At 46.3% G+C, this 19,430-nt stretch overlaps 1 protein-coding gene across 2 annotated transcripts in view; it reads right to left on the reverse strand.

The window, feature by feature from the left end:
• The window catches only part of LOC115158649 (phosphatase and actin regulator 1), a 61,621-nt gene that overhangs the window by 4,731 nt on the left and 37,460 nt on the right, over positions 1 to 19,430 (reverse strand). For both annotated transcript variants that reach the window (XM_029707837.1, XM_029707836.1), the window contains exons 2-7: positions 12,041 to 12,205; positions 5,174 to 5,254; positions 4,834 to 4,959; positions 4,355 to 4,561; positions 3,468 to 3,741; positions 175 to 317 (exon numbers count right to left, since the gene is read on the reverse strand). In XM_029707837.1, coding sequence (XP_029563697.1) covers positions 175 to 317; positions 3,468 to 3,741; positions 4,355 to 4,561; positions 4,834 to 4,959; positions 5,174 to 5,254; positions 12,041 to 12,205 — 996 coding nt within the window. The remainder of the gene's footprint in view (positions 1 to 174; positions 318 to 3,467; positions 3,742 to 4,354; positions 4,562 to 4,833; positions 4,960 to 5,173; positions 5,255 to 12,040; positions 12,206 to 19,430) is intronic.

The following is a 19,430-nucleotide window of genomic DNA, read 5'->3' on the forward strand; positions in this document are numbered from 1 at the left end:
ATCAGGGAGGCAAACCAATGGGATTCACAGCTCATAATGGAGGGGTCCAATGAAAGGAGAGCTCTTAAACTACACATCCCAGTAGCCATTGAAGCTGTTACCAGGAGGAATGACCACTAAGCAGACACCAAACAGCCACTACGGCCCCAAACCTATGGATAAACAAACACTTACTTGAAAACAGTGTTTCATCGTCATCTTCATCTTCCTCGTCCCTGTACGACCCAGGTATGTCTTGGTAGTCTTCTTCGTTGGAGAGGTTCTCTTTGTTGTTATCACATGCTATCATCACCGTGGGAACCACATGATGCAGCGAGCTGAGGTCAGGGAGAAAGGTCAAACGTTAGCGAGAGATGGTGGGCTTGTGTGTGTGTTTGTCCATCCATCCGCGTGTGTGTGGTGTTAGAAAGACGGGAGTAGTAAGGGAACGTCCACCATACGTTGTTATGAAAGGAGGTATGGAAGTCTGTGATTAACGTAAAACAGCCAAGCGTAAACGGCACCTCAAATCAACTGAGGAAACAAGACTGAAACACTACAAAAACGGCCTGACTCAACCAAAAGGGAGACAAACTGCAGACCAATCAGAAACTAGCCTCGAAGCAGCATCCCTGATTGGGTCTGGGAAACAGCACAGGAGCAGATAGGAAAACAAGCAGCAATCTCGTAACTGGAGCTCTCATACTGGAGAATAATTATCCCTGTTGTTTATACAAACTCAGTTTGAGTGTGCCTAAATGCCAACACATTTAGACAGATTCAGGCAGCAACCAAGTCAAAGAAATAAAGACTTTAGAAAGACTAGGATACCTATTATCATTTTGTGCTTGAGACCAAACCGAAAAATGAAAGGAAGGAGGAAAAAAAAAAAGTTTCCCGGGAGCACATCTGACTGAAAGGAAATCAACCCCCTGACGGCCCACCAATCAGAGTGATGGACCATGGGGGGGCAATCTGGCACTGGCACATCAGTTATACCCTGACTACATCGCTCGCGTCACGTGCACAAGCGCGAGTGTTGCAAAATAAATGTAGAAATCTATATTATTTCATTATTGCACCCACACTGCTCGTGCGCCCCAACGAGCGTCTGCGTTGCCAAGGGCTAAAATTAGTCGGTTCTATTTGTGATGCAGATCGCGCTGCAAGTCCTGCCTCTCCCATCTCCTCATTGGTTTATAGAAGCAGGTACCCACTTGCCATCTCCTCATTGGTTATACCCACGTGGGTGACTGAAAGATGAACAAGGTTGGTGGCGGTAATGCACCTAATTTATGAAAGTTGCCAATCGCAATATAAAGTCCAGAGAAGAAAAAGCCTTGAAGGAGGAGAAATGACTAGAAACGATTCGGTTGACCGTTTTATGTGTGGATTAATTGGTGGAGTAGAGGACCTTGTGCATTTCAGGTAAAATAACAACTATGTTTATATCCCAGGACAAATTAGCTAGCAACAGCAAGCTACCTAAATAGGACAAATTAGCTAGCAAGTGCAAGCTAGCTTGCTAAATTGCCATAAATGTTTAATGCTTTTTGACGTGTCCCCAAATTAATGTAATTGGTTCAGAGTTTGTTTTGATATTTTAACCTGCGTGTCGTGATCGCGTTTGGTGTGGGAGGACGCGCGTAGCCGGGTTGTGTTATGTGTCACGCCCTGATATGTTTCACCTGTCCTTTTATTGTCTCCACCCCCTCCAGGTGTCGCTGATTTTCCCCAGTGTATTTATCCCTGTGTTTCCTGTCTCTGTGTTAGTTTGTCTTGTATGTTTTTCCAAGTCAACCAGCGTTTTTCCTGTTCTCCTGCTTTTTGCTATTCTCCTTTTTCTAGTCCTCCTGGTTTTGACCCTTGCCTGTTTCTGGACTCTGTACCCGCCTGCCTGACCATTCTGCCTGCCTTGACCACGAGCCTGTCTGCCACTCTGTACCTCCTGGACTCTGATCTGGTTTTGACCTTTTGCCTGTCCATGACCATTCTCTTGCCTAACCCTTTAGATTAATAAACATTGTAAGACTCCAACCATCTGCCTCCTGTGTCGGCATCTGTGTCTCGCCTTGTCATGATACACTGAGTGTTTGGGTCAATCGCAAGGCGTTTTCCCCTTGTGTGATGAGTCTGTAGACTGATGGAGATGGTGTGTGTTTCTGGTGGTGCTCTAAATTGGTCTAAACTGGTTAGACACCAGCCCATGATACACATACACCCAGAGAGGTAAAACCAAGGTAAGGCTCTGGGAACTAGTGCAGCTCTTTATCCAAAGCTGAAGTGAACAACAGCCAGAGGAGGTTTAGATGAAATGGTCTCTGTACTGAGATGTGTATGACTGACCAGATGTTTCAAATGCTGCCTAGAGTATTGTGGTATTGGATTCCTAATTGACTAATTGATTGTGAGTGGATGGATGCCAATAGTAACCAATCACAGAAACCTTTTAACATTTACAATTTAGTTATTTAGCAGACACTTTTATCCAGAGCAACTTACAGGAGCAATTAGGGTGAAGCGCCTTGCTCAAGGGCACATTGACAGATTCGTCACCTAGTCGGCCTGGGGATTCGAACCGGCAACCTTTTGGTTACTGACCCATTCTATAACCTATGATAACTTCAGAGAGCTGACCTTTCGCCCATCTTTCACTGACATAGAGAGGCTCTTATTTCTACTCTGACACACAGGCACAAAGAGAGACCGAGACCTCCACGAAGACCTCCCAACAGCAAACTGTCCTCTCTAACGCCAGACTCTGTCTGCTAACAGTGCTCCTCTCTCCCATTGACCGGGCATCAATCTTTATTCCCAATTTAACCCCACTAATTAGAATACGTTTTGTCAAATGATTAACAAGCTATTTAACGACTCGATCCAACTACCCACAATCCATCACACCGCTGTAGAGTAGGCACAGGCCAGGGCCAATGGGAGTGGAGTACAGGGCAGGCTGGATATACACTGAGTGTACAAAATATTGAGTTAATCCTCTTTTGCCTTCAATTTGTTGGAGCATGGACTCTACAAGGTGTCGAAAGCGTTCCACAGGGATGCTGGCCCATGTTGACTCCAATGCTTTCCATAGTTATGTCAAGTTGGATGGATGTCGTTTGGGTGGTGGACCATTCTTGATACACACAACTGTTAAGCGTGAAAAAACACAGCAGTGTTGCAGTTCTTTACCTAAACCGGTGCGCGACCCTCAATGGCACACACTCACAATCCATGTCTCAGTTGTCTCAAGGCTTAAAAAGTATTCTTTAACCTGTCTCCTCCCCTTCATCTACACTGATTGAAGTGTATTTAACATCAATAAGGGATCATAGATTTCACCTGGATTCACCTGGTCAGTCTGTCATGGAAAGAGCAGGTGTTCCTAATGTTTTGTACACTCAGTGTATACAGTTATGAACCACTTCATCACCATTATTTTTCATGCACACACATGGAGGAAATGACACACACTGCACTTTAGTCCTCACCTCTCGTATCGCTTCATAGTAAGGGCCAGGGTCTTGTTGAGTTCCTCGATGATGCGGCTGGGGGGGTGTAGGGGCACAGGAAGGGTCCCGTAGTGTAGGGAGTGGCCCCCAAGGGACCCCACATGGTGAGAGGGAGGGGGGCACTTCTGGAAGGTGAGGGCCGAGGGCTCCATGCTTACCCCCGCTCCCACAGGCACACAGATCATCAGCTTCTTAGGAGGCAGAGGAGGCGACAGCTTCATGGACATACAGGGCAGCTTCACTGGCATACCCTCTACAGAGGGAGGGAGGGAGGGAGGGAGAGAGACTTCACTAGTGTTTCACTATGGTGAAATAATAAAAAAATACAGAAATACACTTAAGAAAAAAGAAGGAACAGCATGTCAGAAAACATCAATGCAATGAAGAATCCAGAGAATCAAATCCCTTCTGGGAAAATTGGAACACACTAAACAAACATGAAGAGCTACCTATCTAAAATGGAGATAAACCACTTCTCCAACATTTTTCGGCCATTTACCAAAGAACCCAAAACATATACGTGATTATTTACAAAATGTAGAATCTGTTATTAAAGACTACCACAACCCACTGGATTCCCCAATTACATTGGATGAGCTACAGGACAAAATACAAACCCTCCAACCCAAAAAGGACTGGTGTTGATTGTATACTAAACAAAATGATAAAATATACAGACCACAAATTCTAATTGGCTATTCATAAACTCTTCAACATTATCTTCAGCTCTGGCATCTTCCCCAATATTTGGAGAGAGCGAAATAGATACATAGATCAGAGTCAGATATACCCACACAAGCGGCAAGCTGGTGGTCAGAGAAAATAGAAAGTAAAAGCAAATTACACAGAGGAGTACAGGGCTCTACCTGTGATGTGGTTGGGCAGTCTGTTGACGGGTTTGGGGGGTAGCGCTGGGGGTTGTTTGGGTTGCTTTATGATGTGATGAGATGACTCTGCCCCACCACCGTCGCATGGATACACCATGACCTTCTTAGTGGGTGGAGCCTGGCTGGGATTCTGGGTGTGGTCTTGTGGAGACGTCCCCTCTCCAGACAACTGGAACTCTACTGTACCTGGGGACAGAATAAATCAATCAAGTGTCATGTTACAACAGGTTGAGAGGAGATTAACTAATGGGTGAGTTTGTTGGGACAGGGCCTGAGATGAGAGAATTGACCAATCAAATGTTATATTACAAAAAGGTGAATGGGAATGAAACAATGGGTGAGCGTGTTGGGAGGCGTGAGGTGTGAGAACAAAATTGACCAATCAGATATCATGTTACAACACAGTGAGTGATGATGAACCAATGGGTGTGTGTGTTGATTGAAGGCCTGAGATGCACCTATGGCTGACCCTGCTCCATCCATCAGCTCAGCCCCATCACAATGTGATGGATCAGACCCTCCTAATGCTGGAGTCCTCCCGTTCTCCATATTGACCTCCTCTCCTTTCATTACTACCGTTCCGTCTGCAGAGAGAGGGAGGGGGGGGGAAGAGATGGAAACAGATAACATGTTCCCAGTACATATCTGACCTGGATTCAATACAGGTGGATACTGTGATGCTGACTGTGTGACTTGATTTTGCCTAAAGGATGTTAGATTACACAACAACAACATTTTGCCATCAGGCTCTCTAACCTCCCTCTGCTGTCTTCTCCTCTATACCCTCTGACCTCTCACCTTTGTCGTAGATGTCCTTCAGCACTCCTCTCTTGATCAGCTCCTCTCTGCTCTGCCGGGTCGACATCTTCCTCTCCAGGACTGATGGGGCAGGATATGATACCGCAACAACATTAGGTGTCATTATACCTGACATTACTATATTCACTGTGGTCATAACTGGCCTGCAGAGCAGGCACAGGGTACTGATCTGATAAATGATGTAACACTGGTCACTGCCTGTCTGAATCATAACCCCATTATGGCCATGGTGCAGTGATAACATAAGGCTGGTATGGGGTAAGATAATATATATCTGTGTGTGTGTGTTGGTCACATTGCTGAACATGTGGTGTTCAGAGAAAAGCAGAATCTGCACCGACAGCTGGGGGAGCAGCATGAGATTAGAAAAACAGGGCAGCACCCCACTGGTGTGTTTATTTGTGGGCTGAAAGCAGCTAGAACGATGCAACCTAGGGCATAGACTCTCTATCCAAAATATATATATGTTTCATACTGTAGATCTAACCTGGACACATGGCTCAGGACTACCTTGCATAACAAACTTTATATTATATCATAAGGACGGTATAACATATCAGATATCTTACATAATTCCGGAACATTATTCAATTAAAGAGACAGTATTAGCTGAAATTCAGTAACAGCAAATATAGGGTCAGACTGAATCTGCAGGGAATCTTGCAACACTTTCACAAGAGTTCTCTGCATTTCTGATGAACAAGACTGATCATGTATAAATGTTCTAAAGCACTATTTGGTATTTTTAATTTCAGATCATTTATAAAAGGCCAAAGGGGACCTATGCTCTCAGTATCTAGCAAGTCTTGCTGATGTCTAACGTGCACACACACATCCTGTGGTATTTTTGGCCTTAGCCGCCTGGCTCTGAGGCATCATGGCACCTAACTGCTGATCCCCTGTTTACAAAATACACTGCTCAAAAAAATAAAGGGAACACTAAAATAACACATCCTAGATCTGAATGAAAGAAATAATCTTATTAAATACTTTTTTCTTTACATAGTTGAATGTGCTGACAACAAAATCACACAAAAATAATCAATGGAAATCCAATTTATCAACCCATGGAGGTCTGGATTTGGAGTCACACTCAAAATGAAAGTGGAAAACCACACTACAGGCTGATCCAACTTTGATGTAATGTCCTTAAAACAAGTCAAAATGAGGCTCAGTAGTGTGTGTGGCCTCCACGTGCCTGTATGACCTCCCTACAACGCCTGGGCATGCTCCTGATGAGGTGGCGGATGGTCTCCTGAGGGATCTCCTCCCAGACCTGGACTAAAGCATCCGCCAACTCCTGGACAGTCTGTGGTGCAACGTGGCGTTGGTGGATGGAGTGAGACATGATGTCCCAGATGTGCTCAATTGGATTCAGGTCTGGGGAACGGGCGGGCCAGTCCATAGCATCAATGCCTTCCTCTTGCAGGAACTGCTGACACACTCCAGCCACATGAGGTCTAGCATTGTCTTGCATTAGGAGGAACCCAGGGCCAACCGCACCAGCATATGGTCTCACAAGGGGTCTGAGGATCTCATCTCGGTACCTAATGGCAGTCAGGCTACCTCTGGCGAGCACATGATGGGCTGTGCGGCCCCCCAAAGAAATGCCACCCCACACCATGACTGACCCACCACCAAACCGGTCATGCTGGAGGATGTTGCAGGCAGCAGAATGTTCTCCACGGCGTCTCCAGACTGTCACGTCTGTCACATGTGCTCAGTGTGAACCTGCTTTCATCTGTGAAGAATACAGGGCGCCAGTGGCGAATTTGCCAATCTTGGTGTTCTCTGGCAAATGCCAAACGTCCTGCACGGTGTTGGGCTGTAAGCACAACCCCCACCTGTGGACGTCGGGCCCTCATACCACCCTCATGGAGTCTGTTTCTGACCGTTTGAGCAGACACATGCACATTTGTGGCCTGCTGGAGGTCATTTTGCAGGGCTCTGGCAGTGCTCCTCCTGCTCCTCCTTGCACAAAGGTGGAGGTAGCGGTCCTGCTGCTGGGTTGTTGCCCTCCAACGGCCTCCTCCACGTCTCCTGATGTACTGGCCTGTCTCCTGGTAGCGCCTCCATGCTCTGGACACTACGCTGACAGACAGAGCAAACCTTCTTGCCACAGCTCGCATTGATGTGCCATCCTGGATGAGCTGCACTACGTGAGCCACTTGTGTGGGTTGTAGACTCCGTCTCATGCTACGACTAGAGTGAAAGCACCGCCAGCATTCAAAAGTGACCAAAACATCAGCCAGGAAGCATAGGAACTGAGAAGTGGTCTGTGGTTACCACCTGCAGAACCACTCCTTTATTGGGGGTGTCTTGCTAATTGCCTATAATTTCCACCTGTTGTCTATTCCATTTGCACAACAGCATGTGAAATGTATTGTCAATCAGTGTTGCTTCCTAAGTGGACAGTTTGATTTCACAGAAGTGTGATTGACTTGGAGTTACATTGTGTTGTTTAAGTGTTCCCTTTATTTTTTTGAGCAGTATATAACCATCATACAGTACAGCATCTAGCCACCCAGCTCTGTTACCCCACAGTACAGCACCTAGCCACCCAGCTCTGTTACCCCACAGTACAGCACATAGCCACCCAGCTCTATTACCCTACAGTACAGCACCTAGCCACCCAGCTCTGTTACCCCACAGTACAGCACCTAGCCACCCAGCTCTGTTACCCTACAGTACAGCACCTAGCTGCCCAGCTCTGTTACCCCACAGTACAGCACCTAGCTGCCCAGCTCTGCTACCCCACAGTACCTACAGTACAGCACCTAGCCGCCCAGCTCTGCTACCCCACAGTACAGCACCTAGCCACCCAGCTCTGTTACCCCACAGTACAGCACCTAGCTGCCCAGCTCTGCTGCCCCACAGTACCTACAGTACAGCACCTAGCTGCCCAGCTCTGCTACCCCACAGTACAGCACCTAGCTGCCCAGCTCTGCTGCCCCACAGTGCCTACAGTACAGCACCTAGCTGCCTAGCTCTGCTGCCCCACAGTACCTACAGTACAGCACCTAGCTGCCCAGCTCTGCTGCCCCACAGTGCCTACAGTACAGCACCTAGCTGCCTAGCTCTGCTGCCCCACAGTACCTACAGTACAGCACCTAGCTGCCCAGCTCTGCTGCCCCACAGTGCCTATAGTACAGCACCTAGCTGCCCAGCTCTGCTACCCCACAGTACAGCACCTAGCCACCCAGCTCTGTTACCCCACAGTACAGCACCTAGCTGCCCAGCTCTGCTGCCCCACAGTACCTACAGTACAACACCTAGCTGCCCAGCTCTGTTACCCCACAGTACATCACCTAGCTGCCCAGCTCTGCTGCCCCACAGTACCTACAGTACAGAACCTAGCTGCCCAGCTCTGCTACCCCACAGTACCTACAGTAGAGCACCTAGCCACCCAGCTCTGCTGCCCCACAGTGCCCACAGTACAGCACCTAGCTGCCCAGCTCTGCTGCCCCACAGTGCCTACAGTACAGCACCTAGCTGCCCAGCTCTGCTACCCCACAGTGCCTACAGTACAACACCTAGCCACCCAGCTCTGTTACCCCACAGTTCAGCACCTAGCTGCCCAGCTCTGCTGCCCCACAGTACCTACAGTACAGCACCTAGCTGCCCAGCTCTGCTACCCCACAGTACCTACAGTACAGCACCTAGCCGCCCAGCTCTGCTACCCCACAGTACAGCACCTAGCCACCCAGCTCTGTTACCCCACAGTACAGCACCTAGCCACCCAGCTCTGTTACCCCACAGTACAGCACCTAGCTGCCCAGCTCTGATCCCCCACAGTACCTACAGTACAGCACATAGCCGCCCAGCTCTGCTACCCCACAGTACAGCACCTAGCCACCCAGCTCTGTTACCCCACAGTACAGCACCTAGCTGCCCAGCTCTGCTGCCCCACAGTGCCTACAGTACAGCACCTAGCTGCCTAGCTCTGCTGCCCCACAGTACCTACAGTACAGCACCTAGCTGCCCAGCTCTGCTGCCCCACAGTGCCTACAGTACAGCACCTAGCCACCCAGCTCTGTTACCCCACAGTACAGCACCTAGCCACCCAGCTCTGTTACCCCACAGTACAGCACCTAGCCACCCAGCTCTGTTACCCTACAGTACAGCACCTAGCCACCCAGCTCTGTTACCCCACAGTACAGCACCTAGCCACCCAGCTCTGTTACCCCACAGTACAGCACCTAGCTGCCCAGCTCTGCTGCCCCACAGTACCTACAGTACAGCACCTAGCCACCCAGCTCTGTTACCCCACAGTACAGCACCTAGCCACCCAGCTCTGTTACCCCACAGTACAGCACCTAGCCACCCAGCTCTGTTACCCTACAGTACAGCACCTAGCCACCCAGCTCTGTTACCCCACAGTACAGCACCTAGCCACCCAGCTCTGTTACCCCACAGTACAGCACCTAGCTGCCCAGCTCTGCTGCCCCACAGTACCTACAGTAGAGCACCTAGCCACCCAGCTCTGCTGCCCCACAGTGCCTACAGTACAGCGCCCAGTTCTGCTGCCCCACAGTACCTACAGTACAGCACCTAGCTGCCCAGCTCTGCTACCCCACAGTACCTACAGTACAGCACCTAGCCACCCAGCTCTGTTACCCCACAGTTCAGCACCTAGCTGCCCAGCTCTGCTGCCCCACAGTACCTACAGTACAGCACCTAGCTGCCCAGCTCTGCTGCCCCACAGTACCTACAGTACAGCACCTAGCTGCCCAGCTCTGCTGCCCCACAGTGCCTACAGTACAGCACCTAGCTGCCCAGCTCTGCTGCCCCACAGTGCCTACAGTACAGCACCTAGCTGCCCAGCTCTGCTGCCCCACAGTACCTACAGTACAGCACCTAGCTGCCCAGCTCTGCTGCCCCACAGTGCCTACAGTACATCACCTAGCTGCCCAGCTCTGCTACCCCACAGTACAGCACCTAGCTGCCCAGCTCTGCTGTCCCACAGTGCCTACAGTACATCACCTAGCTGCCCAGCTCTGCTGCCCCACAGTACCTACAGTACAGCACCTAGCTGCCCAGCTCTGCTGCCCCACAGTACAGCACCTAGCTGCCCAGCTCTGCCACCTCACAGTACCTACAGTACAGCACCTAGCTGCCCAGCTCTGCTGCCCCACAGTGCCTACAGTACAGCACCTAGCTGCCCAGCTCTGCCACCTCACAGTACCTACAGTACAGCACCTAGCTGCCCAGCTCTGCTGCCCAACAGTGCCTACAGTACAGCACCTAGCTGCCCAGCTCTGTAACCCCACACTTCAGCACCTAGCTGCCCAGCTCTGCTGCCCCACAGTGCCTACAGTACAGTGGAGAGTATGTGAGCAGAGTTGAGCGTTCGGAATCTCACTCATCGTTCACAGAAAAAAAAAATGCCACTCCAAATTCACTCCATTCATTAAAATCACCTTTTAACCAAGGTAATAAACAACATGAAAAGGTGACTGTAAGAAGCGCTCCTCGTTTCAAATAGGCCACATGTCGTATTAAACAGCATATAAACACTCTAAACAGGTCAGGAGCCAGATAGGGTGCCTAAGAAGGAACTATTTAGGCAAATAATATCAAGGCTATAGCCTACAAAGAAATAAATTGTGAAGCATTTGCAACACACTAGGTTGGCGGAACATTAAGTGGACAGCATATAAACAACATTTTGTTGTATTAAATCATTATAGTCTATAAATTGCACATATAGGCTGAAACATAAAAATGAAACGAGAAATGCCTTATTAGGCTCAGTCTACAGTGTCTTTGAATTCACTTTTAGAAACATGAGTTTGGCCAGAGTCTGTGGCTTCAGCCTCATGTGATGGTGCCTGGAGAGCAGGCCAGCAGCGGAGAACATCCTCTCTGCTCTTGCAGAGCCACTGGATGCTAAACACCCTTAGGGCCACTCTTGCCAGGCAGGGCAGGGATGTGGAGTTGTTTTTTAAACTTTTCTATAGGTAGGCTTAAAAGGTTTTTAGGCAAAATAAAACCCTATCAAAACAGAAAGCTCCTTGAAAGAGGTAATATGTCAGGCCTATTGGGCCAAAATCAATAATAGCCTATTGTATATATATATATATATATATATAAAATAGAACTAAAATTAGCTACACTTTTAAGAGATCTGATTTTTAGTTTATAAATACTTTGCTACAATGTCACACTTAGCTAGCTACCCACCTTGTTCCTTTCTGTATGCATGTGCACCATCATGCTTTTGGGATACGTGTATTTTCAGATTCCACAATGATTCTTTAGTTGTGGACACTACATCACCGCACTCCCTCTCCCTGTGTTTTATCAGTTTCTTTCTGAAAATATGTAGTGAACTCCATGACAGTAGCTAAAGCAAGGGGCTATAGCAGCACACAAGTAGACTACAAATGCATGCTGGGCCTGGCATGCCCTGAGTTCTTGAAGTGAGCGCTATTGGAGCAGTACTGGAACGAAATTGGAGAGACCGAGAAGGCCAACGCTCCAGCCTTTGGGAAACTCGCTCTGCGCTCCAGTCAAATTGGGCACACTCCGCACCTCGCTCATATACTCTGGTACAGTCTTCAACAATGATATAGTACATATAGTACATAGCCTCATAGCACCTACAGCCATACATACATCAACATGACATCATTACACTGTAAGGTTGTAGCTTTGCCTTGAGGACATAAGACTACAGCTACCGCGGGGTAGGGGGGAGTGCTTTGGTGGCAAACGGAGAGGTAGAATACAAGCGGTTAAGGCTAAGGGGTTAGATCTTAGGGTGTTAGACTAGGGTCAGGGGAGAGGTAGAAAGCAGGGCTTATGGTTCAGGGGTAAGGGTTGAAGGTTAGATAGGGGTCCTACCAGCAGATGTCTGCTTGAACTTCTCGCTCTTCTTCTTCCTCCATTTCCACGGTTTGAACAGACGCCCCAGGGTGGCAAACTTGCTCCGCCTGCGAATGGGAGGGGTGTGTGTGCCAGGGACAAGCGAATCAGATCGCATCGCTGCCAGTCGCTCCACCTCCTCAACTGAGAGGATAGAAAAGAGGAGATGAAGAAGAGAGGAGAGATGAAGAAGAGAGGAGAGATAAAGGGAGAGGACAGAAGACATGAAGAAGAGAGGAAAGATGAAGGGGAGAGGAGAAGAAGAGATGAAAGGGAGAGAAAACAGTCAATAACAATCCATAAAAGAGTAAAAGAATGAGATTCAAAGTATGTGGTCACATACACATATTTAGCAAATGTTATTGCGGGTGTAGCAAAATGCTTGTGTTCCTAGCTCCAACAGTGCAGTAGTGCCTAACAATTCACAACAATACACAAATCTAAAAGTAAAAGAATGGAATAAAGAAATATATAACTATCAAGACGAGCAATGTCGGAGTGGCATTGACTAAAATACAGCAGAATAGAATACAGTATATACATATGAGATGAGTAAAGCAGTATGTAAACATTAGTAAAGTGACTAGTGATCCAATATGAAAGTGGCCAGTGAATCAACGTATGTAGGGCAGCAGCCTCTTAAGGTGCAGGGTTGAGTAACCGGATGGTAGCTGGCTCGTGATGGCTATTTAACAGTCTGATGGCCTTGAGATTGAAGAACAGCTTCTGTCTTGGTCCCAGCTTTGATGCACCTGTACTGACCTCTCCTTCTGGATGGTAGCGGGATGAACAGGCCGTGGCTCGGGTGGTTGATGTCCATTGATCTTTTTGGCCTTCCTATGACATCAGGTGCTGTAAGTGTCCTGGAGGGCTGGCAGTGTGCCCCGGTGATGAGTTGTGCAGACCGTACCACCCTCTGGAGAGCCCTGCGGTTGCGGGCGGTGCAGTTGCCGTACCAGGCGGTGACACAGACCGACAGGATGCTCTCAATTGTGCATCTGTAAAAGTTTGAGGATCTTAGGGGCCAAGCCAAACTTCTTCAGCCTCCTGAGGTTGAAGAGGCGCTGTTGTGCCTTATTCACCACACTGTGTGGGTGGACCATTTCCGATCATCAGTGATGTGTACGCTGAGGAACTTGAAGCTTTCCTCCTTCTCTACTGCGGTCCTGTCGATGTTACACAGCCCAGTTAGGGGCGTGCTCCCTCTGCTGTTTCCTGAAGTCCAAGATCAGCTCTGTCATTTTGTTGATGTTGAGGGAGAGGTTATTTTCCTGGCACCACTCCGCCAGGGCCCTCACCTTCTCCCTGTAGGCTGTCTTGTCATTGTTGGTAATCAGGCCTACTACTGTTGTGTCATCTGCAAAATTGATGATTGAGTTGGAGGCGTGCGTGGCCACGCAGTCATGGGTGAACAGGGAGTACAGGAGGGGGGTTGAGCGCGCACCCTTGTGGGGCCCCTGTGTTGAGGATCAGCGAAGTGGAGGTGTTTTTCCTACCTTCACCACCTGGGGGTGGCCCGTCAGGAAGTCCAGGACCCAGTTGCACAGGGCAAGGTTCAGACCCATGAGCTTAATGATGAGCATGGAGGGTACTATGGTGTTGAAGGCTGAGCTATAGTCAAGGAGCAATTGATCTGAATCCTTCTAATTAATACATAAGGAAGAAACCATGGTAATATAAATCCTTACACAAGGAAGGATGAAGATGGAAGGTTTACAGAGGGGAGTTAAAAATAAATTATCCACATGATACACAGCCCAGTTTGGTCTCTCTCTCGAAAGTATTCACCCCCTTGGCATTTTTCCTATTTTGTTGCCTTACAACCTGGAATTTAACTTGTTATGGATAGGGGGCAGTATTTTCACGGCCAGATAAAAAACGTACCCGATTGAATCTGATTATTACTCCTGCCCAGAAACTAGAATATGCATATATTATTATGCATATATTATTAGCTTTGGATAGAAAACACTCCAAAGTTTCTAAAACTGTTTGAATGGTGTCTGTGAGTATAACGGAACTCATTTGGCAGGCCAAAACCTGAGAAGATTCCAAACAGGAAGCACCCTCTCTGACCATTTCTTGGCCTTCTTGATCATCTCTATCCAAAACAGGGGATCTCTGCTGTAACGTGACATTTTCTAACGCTCCCATAGGCTCTCAGAAGGCGCCAGAACGTTGAATGATGACTTTGAAGGCCATGGCTGAAAAACAGTAGCGCATTTGGATAGTGGTCGATCTGAGAACAATGAGACTGGCTCGCGCATGCACGAGAAGAGTCCATTTTACTTTCTCTGTCTTTGAACGAAAACAACGACTCCCAGTTGGAATAGTATCGCTTTTTTACGAGAAAAATCGCATAAAAATTGATTTTAAACAGCGTTTGACATGCTTCGAAGTACGGTAATGGAATATTTTGAATTTTTTTGTCACGAAAGGCGCCGGGCGCGTCACCCTTCGGATAGTGTCTTGAACGCACAGCAAAACACCGCTATTTGGATATAACTATGGATTATTTGGAACCAAAACAACATTGGGTGATGAAGTAGAAGTCCTGGGATTGCATTCTGATGAAGAACAGCAAAGGTAATCCAATTTTTCTTATAGTAAATCTGAGTTTGGTGAGGACCAAACTTGGTGGGTGTCAAAATAGCTAGCCATGATGGCTGGGCTATCTACTCAGAATATTGCAAAATATGCTTTCACCGAAAAGCTATTTTAAAATCGGACACCGCGATTGCATAAAGGAGTTCTGTATCTATAATTCTTAAAATAATTATGTTTTTTGTGAACGTTTATCGTGAGTAATTTAGTAAATTCACCGGAAGTGTTCGGTGGGAATGCTAGTTCTGAACGTCACATGCTAATGTAAAAAGCTGTTTTTTGATATAAATATGAACTTGATTGAACAAAACATGCATGTATTGTATAACATAATGTCCTAGGAGTGTCATCTGCTGAAGATCATCAAAGGTTAGTGCTGCATTTAGCTGTGGTTTTGTTTTTTGTGACATTATATGCTAGCTTGAAAAATGGGTGTCTGATTATTTCTGGCTGGGTACTCTGCTGACACAATCTAATGTTTTGCTTTCGCTGTAAAGCCTTTTTGAAATCGGACAGTGTGGTTAGATAAAGGAGAGTCTTGTCTTTAAAATGGTGTAAAATAGTCATATGTTTGAAAAATGGAAGTTTTCGGATTTTCGAGGACTTTGTATTTCGCGCCACGCCAATCATTGGATATTGGAGCAGGTGTTCCGCTAGCGGAACGTCTAGATGTAAGAGGTTAAAAAATGGATTTTTGGGGGGTTTGTATCATTTGATTTACACAACATGCCTACCACTTTGAAGATGCTAAATATTTTTTTTTTATTGTGAAACAAACAAGAAATAAAAGTTGGATGGGTTTCACTGGTGTACAGCAATCTAAGTCATACCACAGATTCTCAACTGGATTGAGGTCTGGGCTTTGACTAGGCCATTCCAAGATATTTAAATGTTTCCCCTTAAACCACTCGAGTGTTGCTTTAGCAGTATGCTTAGGGTCATTGTCCTGCTGGAAGGTGAATCTCCGTCCCAGTCCCAAATCTCTGGAAGACTGAAACAGGTTTCCCTCAAGAATTTCCCCGTATTTAGCACCATCCATCATTCCTTCAATTCTGACCAGTTTCCCAGTCCCTGGCAATGAAAAACATCCCCACAGCATGATGCTGCCATGCTTCACTATGGGGATGTTGTTCTCGGGGTGATGAGAGGCGTTGGGTTTGCACCAGACATTTTCTTTGATGGCCAAAAAGCTCAATTTTAGTCTCATCTGACCAGAGTACCTTCTTCCATATGTTTGGGGAGTTTCCCACATGCCTTTTGGCGAACCCCAAATGTGCTTGCTTATCTTTTATTTTAAGCAATGGCTTTTTTCTGGCCTCTCTTCCGTAAAGCCCAGCTCTGTGGCGTGTATGGCTTAAAGTGGTCCTATGGACAGATACTCCAATCTCTGCTGTGGAGCTTTGCAGCTTCTTCAGGGTTATCTTTGGTCTCTTTGTTGCCTCACTGATTAATGCCCTCCTTCCCTGGTCCGCCAGTTTTGGTGGGCGGTCCTCTCTTGGCGGGTTTGTTGTGGTGCCTTGCAGCTTCATTAAATAGTACCCGCAAAACACCAGTCTCAACGTCAACAGTGAAGAGGCGACTCCGGGATGCTGGCCTTCTAGGCAGAGTTGCAAAGATAAAGCCATCTCTCAGACTGGCCAATAAAAATAAAAGTTTAAGGTGGGCAAAAGAACAAAGACACTGGACAAAGGAACTCTGCCTAGAAGGCCAGCATCTGAGTCGCCTCTTCACTGTTGACGTTGAGACTGGTATTTTGCGGGTACTATTTAATGAAGCTTCCAGTTGGGGACCTAGTGAGGCATCTGTTTTTCAAACTAGACACTAATGTACTTGTCCTCTTATTCAGTTGTGCACCGGGGCCTCCCAGTCCTCTTTCTATTCTGGTTAAAGCCAGTTTGTGCTGTTCTGTGAAGGGAGTAGTACACAGCGTTGTATGAGATCTTCAGTTTCTTGGCAATTTCTCGCATGGAATAGCCTTCATTTCTCAGAACAAGAATAGATTGACAAGTTTCAGAAGAAAGGTCTTTGATTCCGGCCATTTTTAGCATGTAATCGAAATCACAAATGCTGATGCTCCAGATAGTCAACTAGTCTAAAGAAGGCCTGTTTTATTGGTTCTTTAATCAGAACAACAGTTTTCAGCTGTGTTAACCTCTCTGGGGTATGTGGGACGATTTCGTCCCACCTACGTAACAGCTACTGAAATTCCAGTGGCGCGATTTTTGAATCGTTAGAAATACTATTACTTCAATTTCTCAAACATATGACTATTTTACAGCTATTTAAAGACAAGAATCTCGTTAATCTAACCCCACTGTCCGATTTCAAAAAGGCTTTACAACGAAAGCAAAACATTAGATTATGTCAGCAGAGTGCCCAGCCAGAAAAAATCAGACAGCCATTTTTCAAGCTAGCATATAATGTCACACAAACCCAAACCACAGCTAAATGCAGCACTAACCTTTGATGATCTTCATCAGATGACACACCTAGGACATTGTGTTATACAATACATGCATGTCTGTTCAATCAAGTTCATATTTATATCAAAAAACAGCTTTTTGCATTAGCATGTGACGTTCAGAAAATCGCATAACCCCCGGCAAACTTCCGTTGAATTTACTAACAGTTTGCTAAATTACTCACGATAAACGTTCACAAAAAGCATAACAATTATTTTAAGAATTATAGATACATTACTCCTCTATGCACTCGATATGTCCGATTTTAAAATAGCTTTTCGGATGAAGCACATTTTGCAATAATCTAAGTACATAGCCCGGCATTACAGGGCTAGCTATTTAGATACCCACCCAGGTCAGCATCCACCAAAATCACATTTCCTATAAGAAAAATGTTCTTACCTTGCTTGTTCTTCATCAGAATACACTGCCAGGACTTCTACTTCAATAACAAATGTTGGTTTGGTCCCAAATAATCCATCGTTATATCCAAACAGCGACGTTTTGTTCGTGAGTTCTAGAATGCTTCTTCACGGTCTCGCGCATGGCACATTGTCGTGTCAAAAATGTCTAAATATTCCATTACCGTACTTCGAAGCATGTCAACCGCTGTTTAAAACCAATTTTTATGCCATTTATGTCGTAGAGAAGTGATAATATTCCGACCGGGAGTATGCATTGAGCCTAAACAGCCGAATAAAATTTCTCCTCGGGAGCGACTCATGCACGCGCATCATTCAAAGGTCCTCTGAGCATCCACTTACAAAAGGCGATAATCTGTTTCAACCTGAGGCTCCCTCATAAACCTTCAGTTATTTCGCGGGCTCTGAGAGCCTATTGGAGCCCTGGGAATTGTCACGTTACAGCTAAGATCCTTACTTTTCAATAAAAAGATGCAAGACGCACGACTCCTTGTCAGACAGGGTACTTCCTGCTTGAAACCTTGTCAGGTTTTTGCCTGCCATAGGAGTTCTGTTATACTCACAGACACCATTCAAACAGTTTTAGAAAATTCAGAGTGTTTTCTATCCAAACCTGAACAATAATATGCATATTCTAGCTTCTGAGTTGGTGTAGGAGGCAGTTAAAAATGGGAACATATTTTTTCCAAAATTCTCAATACTGCCCCCTACCCCAAACAGGCTAACATAATTGCAAAAGGGTTTTCTAATGATCAATTAGCCTTTTAAAATGATAAACTTGGATTAGCTAACACAACGTGCCATTGGAACACAGTAGTGATTTTTGCTGATAATGGCCACTGTAGATATTCCATTAAAACCAGCCGTTTCCAGCTACAATAGTAATTTACAACATTAACAATGTCTACACTGTATTTCAGATGAGTTTTATGTTAATTTAATGTTAAAAAGTGCTTTTCTTCCAAAAACAAGGACAGTTCTAAGTGACCCCAAACTGTTGAATGGTAGTGTATATCTCTCCCTGATATGCTCTCTCCTGATATGATATGCTCTGCCCTGTAAGAGAGATGTCAGACTGTTCTAAAGTAATTACACTGCTCTCCGTACTCCATTTTCTCAGCATTTTTCCATCTCCAAACTCCCCTCTCCTTCCCATAACACCAGTCTTCCTACCAGGCTGGACTGCTTGGAAAAAAGGCATGGTGCCCGGACCACAGGGACAGGGGAAAAAATATTCAAATTCAAATAAAAATACTAACTCAAACTCTTGCGTACACACACACACACACACACACACACACACACACACACACACACACACACCTCACCTTTTAGTCTGCACAAAGAGTAAGTGTGTGTGTGAGGGAGAGTGGAGGCGCAGGGGTTGGCAGGGGGAGCTATTTATAACTTGTCAGAAATGTCCAGATTAGCTGACATGGGCTAGCTGAAGTTTTTTAGCTAGGTTTTTTAGCCCATACATTTTGTTGTAATGTTTGAGTCACTCAAATATCACATGAATACACATTGGCGAAATGTAGAATTGCAAGAAAATATGCTTTAAAATGGCAAACTTTTCTCTGCACCTCATGACAATATGTGTGAAATAAGCTTTAAAACCTACAACAAAAACGATCTGCCAAGAAGAGGTGTGTGAACAGCTTGTGCCTTTAGAAATAGACATGGTGTGGACGTGCAGTGGGGGCGCAGGACGTTCCCCAATGCTGCAAGGGGGGCCTGGGTGAAGTTTGGGAACCCCTTATGCCATTGCACCCTGACCTCACATCCCACCTCATCAGGAGAGAACAAAGAACAAACAAATCCAACATTGTTGCATAATAAAATAGTAGTAACAACCTAAATGCAAAGGAGAGGAGACAGACC

Source organism: Salmo trutta, chromosome 22 (assembly GCF_901001165.1).
Source record: "Salmo trutta chromosome 22, fSalTru1.1, whole genome shotgun sequence".
NCBI classification, from domain to species: Eukaryota; Metazoa; Chordata; class Actinopteri; order Salmoniformes; family Salmonidae; genus Salmo; species Salmo trutta.